The sequence below is a fragment of the Mixophyes fleayi genome, chromosome 3 (assembly GCF_038048845.1).
Source record: "Mixophyes fleayi isolate aMixFle1 chromosome 3, aMixFle1.hap1, whole genome shotgun sequence".
Taxonomy (NCBI): Eukaryota; Metazoa; Chordata; class Amphibia; order Anura; family Limnodynastidae; genus Mixophyes; species Mixophyes fleayi.
In genome coordinates, this window is record NC_134404.1 from 90856225 (window position 1) to 90868218 (window position 11994).

At 42.7% G+C, this 11994-nt stretch overlaps 1 protein-coding gene across 2 annotated transcripts in view; it reads left to right on the forward strand.

Moving 5' to 3' along the window:
- RNF13 (ring finger protein 13) overlaps positions 1-1526 on the forward strand; it is a 57074-nt gene extending 55548 nt beyond the window's left edge. For both annotated transcript variants that reach the window (XM_075201957.1, XM_075201956.1), the window contains one exon: positions 201-1526. In XM_075201957.1, coding sequence (XP_075058058.1) covers positions 201-574 — 374 coding nt within the window. In that variant the 3' untranslated portion in view covers positions 575-1526. The remainder of the gene's footprint in view (positions 1-200) is intronic.
- Positions 1527-11994: the final 10468 nt, after the last annotated feature.

Sequence of the window (11994 nt, forward strand, 5' to 3'; positions counted from 1 at the left end):
TTCATTTGTATTTTTGTTTATTTTATTTTTTTAAACCCGGCTAGCTTCCAATGCAGTTTCCTTCCTTTTATGTCCTCAAACATGGAAGTTTGTTGCCAGATAGACCCACCCATTACCCTTTATGCAGTTTTGAATATTTGTTGCTAATAATAAAAGTAATTTTTACAAATACATAATCTATATTTCTTTTTTCTGAACAGCCTATCACTGCAAGTGTGTTGACCCATGGTTAACCAAAACGAAGAAGACTTGTCCTGTTTGCAAACAGAAGGTCGTTCCATCCCAAGGAGATTCCGATTCGGATTCAGACAGCAGCCAGGAAGAAAACGAGGCTTCCGAGAATACACCATTGCTCCGACCCGTTGCTTCTGCCAGCACTCAGTCATTTGGGGCCATGTCCGAATCCCGCTCACAGCAGAGCATCATAGAATCCTCATCTGACGAGGATGATGGCGGTGAGGATGATGATGCAGACGACAGTGACAGCAGTGATGAGGAGCACAATACAGAGAGTGTAGTGGTCCAGCTGCAGCACAACATGGAACGAGAAACCAGGGATAGGAACACTGTGTGATCATTCGTTGGCATCACTTGTGGTTTCGAAAAACATTGATGAGAAGAATTGCTACTTGCTTGTCAGTCATTTATGATGCTAGACAATACCTTAGGCCTATTTTTTTTTAATTGTACAAAAAAAGTCTCTAGCAATGGACTAATTGCTGCCTACTATTAGCTGCTGAGGCTGCACTGCTAATTAAAAAGAAATACATATGTAAAGCTGCTAGATAACAAAAGCTTTAGTAATTCTCTGGACAAAACTTGGACGTGACCCATGATTATTTGCATGGTTTTTGGGGGTATTTTTGTTTTTGTTTTTTTCTATCTGCACCTTCACTTCTAATGGGCTCCTAATCTCCTCCCCTCATAAAGGCAGATTAGTGGTGCAGTATTTAAATGTAAACACTTTGCTATGCACATTCGACTTGTACTTACAAAGACTGCTTTAAACTAGGTATGCAGAAGACAGTATGCTTTACTTTGTTACATGCTGGTGAGAGATCGCACATGTGACCCGGTGGAGACGTCTGTGCACGATTCACAAAACTAATTCACCGTTTTCTGGGTAAAGTGCTGGTTTACACTAGAAGTCCATGGTGCCACTACAGCAAATCGCTGTTTAAAGAAAAACCGTAATGATATTTTAATTATTTATAATGCAGCGTAGAGATTTGCTATTACAGCAAGAAGTAGAAGGTAACGCTTACAAAAAGAAAAAAAAGTATTTTGTTCGAACTGTCGAAGAACCTCTCCGGTAGAGTATATTTTATGGTTTTCAACTTTGTATATCTTCTTCTGGATATATGCACTATGGGCAAGAGCTTATACAATACATGTACCTATCCACTGTACTATGAAGATATAAACATTATTGTATCAATGTAGGAAGTAAATATACTTGTGTAAAATTAACAATTTTTATATCACATATAGTCAAGACTGAAAATAAAATCTGATTTCCCACCTGACTGGAGCTGGAATACTTTGTCTGTCTGTCCATTTGAATGACTGTGGTAAATTGCAGAAAATCAGTGCTTTTGTTGTCATTGTGTAACATTGTTATGGGCCATGCGTTTATGCGACTGAATGTTTGTAATTCGTTCCACGTTCCATATGTAGCGATTGCTGTCCATGCTTTAGAAGATCAGTCTTCCGTTCTGTAACTAATACTGTCTCCCTTTCTTATGTGAGTGGTGTGATTCACAGACTTGAGGATAAAAAAAAATACTTTATAACACATAATTACCAACTTTTTATGTGAGCACTTTTAATAACCAAGGCAAATCTTGGCAAAAGCCTATCCATTTTATTAAAAAGCCAATCTGGTTTGTGTGACGTTCATATGTGGTTTGGCATCCATGCCACAAGACATTCAACCAAAACTCATCAATTCAGTATTTGTGAGTTAAAATACTCTGCAATAATCAGAAAATAAGATGTTTACAGAAGCTATTTGGGCAGACTTCAAAGATTGCAAATAGTTACCAAATGACTCTCACAGTTATAGTGGCTATGTCCTCCCTTTTGGAAAGTTTATCCTTTTAATAGTTACCCTTAATCTTAGAAAAAGACACCGATCTGTAATAACGGGTTGGGTACGTTAAAGTGGTGCTCTAAAGACCGACAAGACATACATGACGTCACTTTGAAGGGTGATTACATTACCACCTTAACAGCACGAATAATAGAAAGAGGCACCGCCTGTACAGTCATGGCTAAAAGTTTTGAGAATGACACAAATATTTTTCAGTCTGCTGCCTCCGTTGTTATGATAGCAATTTGCATGTACTCCAGAATGTCATGAGTGAAATTAATTGCAATTCATCTGATCAAAGTCCCTCTTTGCCATGACAATGAACTTTATCCCAAAAACAACATTTCTACTGCATTTCAGCCCTGCCACAAAAGGACCAGCTGACATCAGGTCAGTGATTCTCTCGTTAACACAGGGGAGAGAGTTGACGAGGGCAAGACTAGAGATCACTCTGTCATACTGATTGAGTTAGAATAACAGACTGGAAGCTTTAAAAAGAGGGTGGTGCTTAAAATTATTGTTCTTCCTCTGTTAATCATGGTTATCTGCAAGGAAACACGTGCAGTCATCATTGCTTTGCACAAAAAGGGCTTCACAGGCAAGGATATTGCTGCTAGTAAGATTGCACCTAAATTAACCATTTATCGGATCATCAAGAACTTCAAGGAGAGAGGTTCAATAGTTGTGAAGAAGGCTTCAGGGCACCCAAGAACGTCCAGCAAGCACCAGGACCGTCTCCTAAAGTTGATTTCAGCTGCGGGATCAGCAGCACCACCTTGCTCAGGAATGGTAGCAGGCAGGTGTGGGTGCATCTGCATGCACATTGAGGTGAAGACTTTTGGAGGATGGCCTGGTGTCAAGAAGGCCAGCAAAGAAGCCACTTCTCTCCAGGAAAAACATCAGTGACAGACTGATATTCTGCAAAAGGTACAGGGATTGAACTGCTGAGGACTGGGGGAAAGTCATTTTCTCTGATGAATCCCCTTTCAGATTGTTTGGGGCATCTGGAAAAAGGCTTGTCCAGAGAAGGAAAGGTGAGCGCTACCATCAGTCCTGTGTCATGCCAACAGTAAAGCATCCGGAGACCATTCATGTGTGGGGTTGCTTCTCAGCCAAGGGAGTGGGCTCACTCTCACAGTTTTGCCTAAGAACACAACCATGAATAAAAAATGGTACCAAAACAACCTCCAAGAGCAACTTCTCCCAACCATCCAAGAACAGTTTGGTGACGAGCAATGCCTTTTCCGGCATGATGGAGCACCTTGCAATAAGGCAAAAGTGATAAGTACATGGCTCGGGGATCAAAACATCAAAATTTTGGGTTTATGGCAAGGAAACTCCCCTGACCCCTTAATCCCATTAAGAACTTGTGCTCAATCCTCAAGTGGCAGGTGGACAAACAAAAACCCACAAACTCCAAGCATTGATTAGACAAGAATGGGAGGCCATCAATCAGTATGTGGCTCAGAAGTTGATTGGTGGCATGCCAGGGCGAATTGCAGAGGTCTTCAAAAAGAAGGGTCAACACTGAAAATATTGTCTCTTTGCATAAACTTAAATGTCAAAATGCTTTTAATTTTACTTCAGTATACCAAAGCAACATCTGACTAAAACGTCTAAAAACACTGAAGCAGCAAACTTTGTGACAAACAATGCTTGTCATTCTCAAAACTTTTGGCCATAACTGTACAATGTACAAGACTTTGTAAAGCACATTGTACAGTCGGGGCCTCCTTAAATGACCACCTTAACAGCACGTATAATAGTCGCCCTTCAAAGTGACGTCATTGGATCCGGCCGGGATCTTTATCGATCAGAATTCTTTCAAGTGTCTTTTTCAAGCAGTCGGTATGAACAGTCTGTCGGAGATGACCGCTTCGGTGTAATCATGTCTGGGTATGTCTTGTCGGTCTTCAGAGCATCGCTTTAAAGACTACCACCGGTAATAACATATCCAATTTCATTTTAAAGAAGTGTTGCACGCAATAACAAATCATGCAGGAGGGAGCTGGGACCCCTCAGGTGGTGAAAGCTCGGAGGGTCGCCTGTTGCCCACCACCAGTCTAGACAATGGGCCTCCGTTATGTCTTTTTGGATATCCTGTAAAAGTAGTCCCCTTAATCCTGATATGAAGTTATATGTATTCGTAAAATCTGGTTTGCTGTTGACAGCAGAGGTTTATGTATACAATGAAACCGGTTTAAAGGTGGTGGGTGCTGTACATTGAAGGGCATTCTTTGACAAGCAACATGATGCGCTGACTTTGGAATCAATAATTGCTTTGGATTTTAAAGTAGCTGTTCAATGCTGTCACTCTTTCTGGACTAAATGCTGTTAAAGTAACTATTGTGAGCGAGCTATCATAAAGTGGTAGGATCATCCAGTTTTCCTTGTACACTAATGGTACCTTGTGTATATATTTAAAGCAATTGCAGATCATGTGAATCCATAAACCATTAAGCAATTTAAGAGGAAAAAAAAACAAGAGTTGCTGATTTTTCTCCATACACAAATAAGCACTCTGTTTTTATATTTCAAATTATACCATGGAGTGTGTAATTAGTAATGCGAGACTGAGATGACTGTTGAAACAATGGTGAGAAAAATAGAATTGCTGTATATTTTAGTATAATCTGCATTATTGCTATAAATCAATACTGCATTGTTACAACATCCAGTGTTGGCATAATGATAGTGTGTGCTGTCAAATTAAGTTTGTGGTATCTTTGAATTTAAAAGTGAAAAAAAAACAACACATTGAGCAGACAATTGAATTTTGGGACAATATAGTGGAACTGTGCAAATAAATGTGGGTACACGTCTTAGAAATAGATTAATCTAATCAAACCTTCCAAAGATGAAAAGTGGAGGTGTTGCCCATAGAAACCAGAATCTAGCTATCATTTTCTAGAATGTGTTAGATAAATGGTAGCCAGATCTGATTGTTTTCTATGAGCAACACCTCCACTTTTACGTTCTAGGTTTGATAAATCGACCACTTTGTTTTTTGTTTTTACCTTTTTTTTTTTTTTTTTTTTTTATTTGATAGTGAGTGTTTAGTTTTAATATCAATATTTGCTTGTATTTAATTATATTAATCTCAAAGCTTAGTGATCACTTGACCAGAATAATTAACCATATCCCAACAGGACAGGGACTTATGTGGGCAGTTTGTGCAGGCTGTAAATGTCAATCTCCTTGGTCAGTGTTGATTGATACTAACATCTATAGAATGTAAAGGAACATGATTATGTATTAGAAGGGATATATACCCTTTGCCCTCATCCTTGAGTATCATGGGGAAATATGTCATGGATCCATGGTAGCTGGTTCAGGGCAGTCCCTCACTGCTAACTGCATGTTGGATCACATTTCCATAAATATTTACCACCACTCACTAGCAATACCATTACCATGACTCCTATATATTCCTCAATTATATAGGTCACCTGCACACAGGAAAAAAGTCATTTTGTGGACTAAACCAATAATCTGACTGAATAACTAGGAAACAACCTGATAAATACTGGCCATGAAGTGCCTCACTGACATATTGGTTAAGCCCACCCAATGGCTCTGTGTATAGGTTACAGGCTGTATAGTCTGTGGTTGCTGTGGTAAAGTATAGCTCTCTGTATAGACACCAGCTCTGTGCTGCAACGAACCATGACACACAGCTACTGGTAGGCTTATAGCTGGTCCCAAATTCCAGTATGTGTGCAGAAGATAATGTTAATCTGTGACAAGCTAACATAGACAAGACACATTTTTCTAACCTACTCCATGAAATTTGACAATGACATGGTCCTCCCAATTAAATTCCTTGCTCCCAACCACTGATTATTTCATGACAAGATTAGTCCGTTCTGAACAGTCAGCCTGCGTGTTGGTGCCATATGTGACTGGTAACTGTGTAACTGAACACTGCTCAAGCACTGATCATCATAGCAACACAAGGAATGTATATAGGTGATATACTGATACCACACAACCTAAACATTTTTCCTGGTGAAACAGATGGTGCTAAATAGTGACATTTGTCCTGACCTCCCTCGTGAGCGCATAAACTCAAACTTCCAGTGCAGTTATCATTTATTTGTTAGGTATCCGCAGCACCGCACACAGTACTAACAGTAGACTATACAGGGTGAAACCATACAGCACAATGAACAAAAAGTACCAATACTTCAGAAACTCCGGCCAGTCATATGCAGTAAAGACGGAGTGGAAGAACAGGTATGGAGACAGGAGGGGAGGGGGCCCTGCTCATACGAGCTTACATCCTAAGGGAGGGTAAACAGACCAGGCACAAGAGGAGCTAGTTGAGGCAAGGGAAGAGAAGGGAGGACAAGCAAAGGGAGGAGATGGGGGTTAAGTAGATGGTTGGTAGGCATTGAGGAAGAGGTGAGTTTTGAGTGCACGTTTGAAGGAGCACAGAGTAGGAGAGAGACGGATGGAACGAGGGAGGTCGTTCCAGAGAAGGGGGGCTGCACGGGAAAAGTCTTGGATTCTGGAGTGGGAAGAGGTGACGAGAATGGAGGGGAGGTGGCGGTCGTTGGCCGAGCGCAGGGAACTGGCAGGAGTGTGAATGGAGAGGAGGTTAGAGATATAAGGGGCAGTAGAGTTGAAGAGAGCCTTGTAAGTGGTGGTGAGGAGTTTGAAAAGGATTCTGTAGGGGAAGGGGAGCCAGTGTAAGGCGAGGCAGAGGAGGAGCGGCGTGAGAGGAAGATGAGTCTTGCGGCTGCATTGAGTATAGAGCGGAGGGGGGGAGAGATGGGAATGTGGGAGGCCAGTGAGGAGGTTACAATAATCAAGGCGGGAGATGATGAGTGCATGGATGATAGTTTTGGTGGCATCCTGAGAGAGAAAAGGATGGATGCGGGCGATGTTGCGTAGTTGGAAGCGACAGGCTTGGGCAATGGAATGAATGTGGGGGGCAAAAGAGAGGAGTCGAGGCTGACACCCAGGCAGCGAAGTTGGGTGACAAGAGATGGTGGCGTTGTTGACGACAATAGAGACGTCATCATGGGATGGGAGTCTGGGCGGAGGAAAGACAATGAGTTCAGTTTTAGAGATATTGATTGAGAAAGCGCTCGGACATCCAGGAGGAGATGGCGGAGAGGCAGTCGGATACCCGAGCGAGGAGGGTGGAGGAAAGATCAGAAGAGGAGATATAGGGTTGAATGTCGTCAGCATAAAAGGTGATACTGGAGACCGAAGGAGGAGATGAGAGCACCATGGGAGGAAGTGTAGAGCGAAAAGAGTAGAGGGCCAAGAACAGAGTCCTGAGGGTAGGGGGAGGAGGCAGAACCAGACGTGGATACAGAGAAGGAGCGATTAGCGAGATATGAGGCAAACCAGGCATGTACAGAACCAGAGAGGCCGAGAAAGAGACGAGTTTGCAGCAGACTGCAGAGAGGTCAAGGAGGATGAGTACGGAGAAGTGACCCTTGGATTTGGTTGCTAGGAAATCATTAGTAACCTTGGCCAGGGCAGTTTCGGTAGAATGGAGGGGGCGGTAGCCAGATTGGAGAGGGTCAAGGAGGGAATTGTCCACGAGGTGCCTGGTTAGGCGGCTGCAGACAATCCGCGCAAGTAATTTGGAGGCATAGGGGAGAAGAGAGATAGGGCGAGGGAGAGGGCAGAGGAGAAACAGGAGAGTATGAATTTAAAGTGGAGGGTCAGCCAGAGAGCAAGATTTCCTCCAGAGGCGTTCAACAGTGCGAGAGCATCTTTGGAGGAAGCGGGTGAGTTTTGAGTGCCAGGGTTGGGGAATAATGCGGCGTCGGCGGATAGAAGAGGCCGAGGCAACAGCGTCCAGGGCAGTGGTGAGGGAGTGATTGTAGAGAGAGGAGCCCTGGTCGGGACAGGCCAGGGAGGGAAGGGGTGAAAGGAGAGTTTCGAGAGGATAAGGAGGTGGGATCAATAGCATCCAGGTTACATCTAGTGAGGGTGGCTTTGGGCGAGGCAGGGGAGGAGGACAGAGTGAAGGAGAGGAGGTGGTGGTCAGATAGTGGAAAGGGAGAGTTGGAGAAGTCAGAGAGATCACAGAGATGAGAGAAGACAAGGTCAAGGGAGTGACCAAGACAGTGGGTGGGGGAAGAGGTCCACTGAGTAAGGTCTAGGGAGGAGGAAAGGGCAAGAAGTTTAATGGTGGCAGGGTCAGAACAGTTGTCAATAGGGATATTAAAGTCGCCAAGTATGATGGAGGGAAGGTCAGAGGAAAGGTAGTGGGGGTGCCAGGCAGCGAAGTTGTCAAGGAAAAGGGAGGAGGGGCCTGGGGGACGGTAGATGACGGAGACACGGAGGTGGATGGGGAAGAAGAGACGGATGGAGTGTACTTCAAAAGGAGGAGAAAGAGAGGGACGGTAATGTAGGAATGACACGAAAAGTGCAGTTAGGGGATAGAGGAGTCCCACTCCGCCTCCTGGACGCTCGTCTGGTCTGGTGGAGTGGGTGAAGGATAGGCCCCCGTAGGAGAGAGCAGCGGGTGAAACGGTATCAGAAGAAGTAAGCCAGGGTTCAGTGATGGCAAGAAGATTAAGAGAGTTGGAGATGAAGAGGTCATGGATGGAGTAAAGTTTGTTGCAGATGGACCTGGAGTTCCAGAGGGCACAAGAGAAAGGGAGGGAGGGAAGAGGGGAGATGCAGATATGATCAGGGTTGATTGAGCGAGGGGGAGGGTGAGGGGTGGAGCAGTGAGAGTTGGGCGAGAAAAAGGGGCTAGGGGAGAGGATGGGTATAGGAAAGGAGCGGGGCGGCATGGTGAGAGACAGGGGGAACTGGGAATGAGAAGAGACAAGAGGGTAAGGGCAATTAGCGCCGAGGTGAAGGCAGCAACGGGGGCCAGAAGTGGTCGAGTTAGATATGGGCTGACAAAGCAGAGTAAGACAAGAAACAAAGGAAGGACTGCAGAGAACAATGAAGTGGAGCAGGAACAAAAGGCAGTGGCAAACAGTTTAAAGTGCCGTAAAGCGTTAAATTAACAGTGCTTCTGTAGGTTGGACATTGATGTGATGTTTCACCCTGCTGGTTTTGTAGGTTGTTGGAATACTTGATTAAATGCTCAAAGATTGATTTCATACACAGTGGATGTGTAAGAAAAAACACGGCATCCCTTCCCAAAGTGCTATTAAGGGACCTCTCCTCCATCTACACACTGCAGCATGGGCAATGTATTAATGTATTTTCAACTGCCAGTTTGATGCAGGTCAAAAAGCAAATACTACCAACAATATCAATACACTTATTTATCAGTCAATAATTAGACATTATTATGGTTCCACATTTATGGGGTCTGGAAGTGGTAAAAGAATTCCACTTCATCTGTAAGAGTTCAGTAAATGCTCTTGTGTTGAGAAGCTTCTGGTCATGTGGCAGAGCCATTCTTCCTGGTCTAGCTCCCTCCCAAGGTTTGTCATGTGACCCTGACCCCACCCCTTTTTACTTTGAAAAATGTTTCTTAGGCTTTACATGACAATATAGGTCCTGGTATGGTACATATTTAGAAGCTGCAATGATGAGCTCACTCAGAGGATGATGGAGTCACCTTATATATGGAGTGTAGAGACTTATTGTAATGGAACTGCTCTTCTACAAATGTCTGCTTTGTAGACGTGTAACATGGAAAGAGGTGGCTGTGGTAAGAGCACAGGCTGTTGCAGCTGGTCAAACACTATAACAATCAGACAAAAGTGATTAGATCTTTATTGGTTATGTTTGACCAGAAGACAACCAAAATCAAACAGGTCACATTGATGCCACAAGTAATCCATCTCCTCCGCCTGAAGGCCAGACCTCATCCAATGTGACCACCAATATATTTGCCAAAACGGACAATTTCCAAGATGTGAGGCAAATTCACAGAAAAATGCCAACACTCCGCAATGATAAACATTGGATTCAATTTGATTATCCAGTGCTTCTCTGACAAGCAAGATCTTTCTCTTACTTCCAGAGTAATGCTGGAAATATATGGTTACACTTATTACAAAGGATGGGCTTGAATGTAAAAAAAAATTTATTACTCATCTACAATTGAGCAGTTGTAAGTCCAGACCTAGCACTAGTGGCTAAACTAATTGTTAAATTATACAGAAATACAACTGCAAGCCTCCTTAGTACTAAGCATAGGTTGCAATAGTCACTCTTGTACTGGGTCTGAAGGATCGAAATATTAATACGCAACATGTACACAAGCCACTCTGAAATCACTGGCATGTGGCAATTGGAAGGTGGTTCATCCATGCATGACAACCATCCCAAGTCATTTTTTTTTTTTTGTGGGTCTGAGAATCTTTTTTGCATTGATCACCACACCGCTGGATCAAACCTAAAATAAGTCATTTAATTTCCAACTCTATATAAATTAGTACTATTGCAACTTATGCACCTAGAAAATAGGCTCTCTACATACAATGGTAGCACCGTGGCTAAGTGGTTAGTACTTCTCATGACCCCAGTGCTGTAAGCCAGTTCAATTTCCGACCAAGACATTATATGTGAGTAGTTTATATGTTCTCCCAGTGTTTGCGTGAGTTTCCTCCCACACCCCAAAAACATACTGGTAGGTTAATTGGCTGCTAGCAAGTGTGTGTGTGTGTGTGTGTGTGTGTGTGTGTGTGTGTGTGTGTGTGTGTGTGTGTGTGTGTGTGTGTGTGTGTGTGTGTGTTAGGGAATTTAGACTAAGCCCCAATGGTTGCAGGGACTGATGCGAGTTCTTTGTACAGAATCAGTGGCGCTATGATGATCACAATGGTAGACATGTGGAGCTTTTTATAACCTTTAAGGGATGAGTGGTCTCAAATACAAACAGCACTAAAATTCATCACAAACACAAATTTATTAACAAACACTCATGTTGCCAATCTCCACATTAGCCAACTGTAAGCTGTAGAGGCGAGCCTGGCATACAGTAGATACTGTCCCCAGCCTGCAGACAGGTGATTCTCATATCCAACCTTAAAATTTATCCTAATATTTGGGAATACACAAATTGAAATCAGATGAGACCATACGCTGTACTATTTCAATAGTTATTACAGGTCAACTATATTTAATTCTAAAATCTACTGAACGTGGGTCAACTGAAAAAGTCAATTGAGAAACAGGGTGTTTAGGTACATTTTAGTCTGCGATAGATTTTGGGATGTGCGATCCAAGAGGTAAGAACCACTCAGTATGTGCTCCCAGAAGCAGGAAGTACTACGACTTTACCTTAAAAGGGACAAATCTTTGAAGAGAAGGGAAATTGTGCAATCCAGTTAGAATTTGGATCAGAATTTCTCCTAAAAGTTGAGCATTATTAACATTTGCTCCCCAAACTTTACATTTTTCTCTCCCTTCCCAGTTTGTATGCTTAGGACAGTCTAGTCTTAAGATGGACATATACGGGCTGATTCGAGAGGTGTATGGCCAGGTGGATCTACCTTATCTTAAGACAAAGAGCTTATATGGTCAGATGAATGTGATGGATGGTAGATGCGATTGGATGACTTCAACACCTGTTCGCTCCCTATCAGATAGATGTAGAACAAGATCAGTATTTTGCGCCTCTAAACATAGCAAACTGCAGCCAACCAGGTCAAAACATGGCTTAATTAGCTGTTAGAATTTCAGAGTATTAGCACCTTTACACATTGAAAAATCTACATAAAAAAGATTAAAATGGTTTGTGTGAATGTATATATCAATTAAAACACACCATCATTTATTCTCCATTTGACATTTTAATGTTATTTTGCACACACTTGTTAAATAGATGTTACCATTTGTTTAAACTATTCAGGGCGATAGTTCAAGATTTGTATGTAATCTCTTTGTGAGAGGCTCTACTAAAAAGAAACCAGTTTAAATAGGAGATTGTCAAAAGTGGCAGCAAGTAAATATATCTACCTATAGAA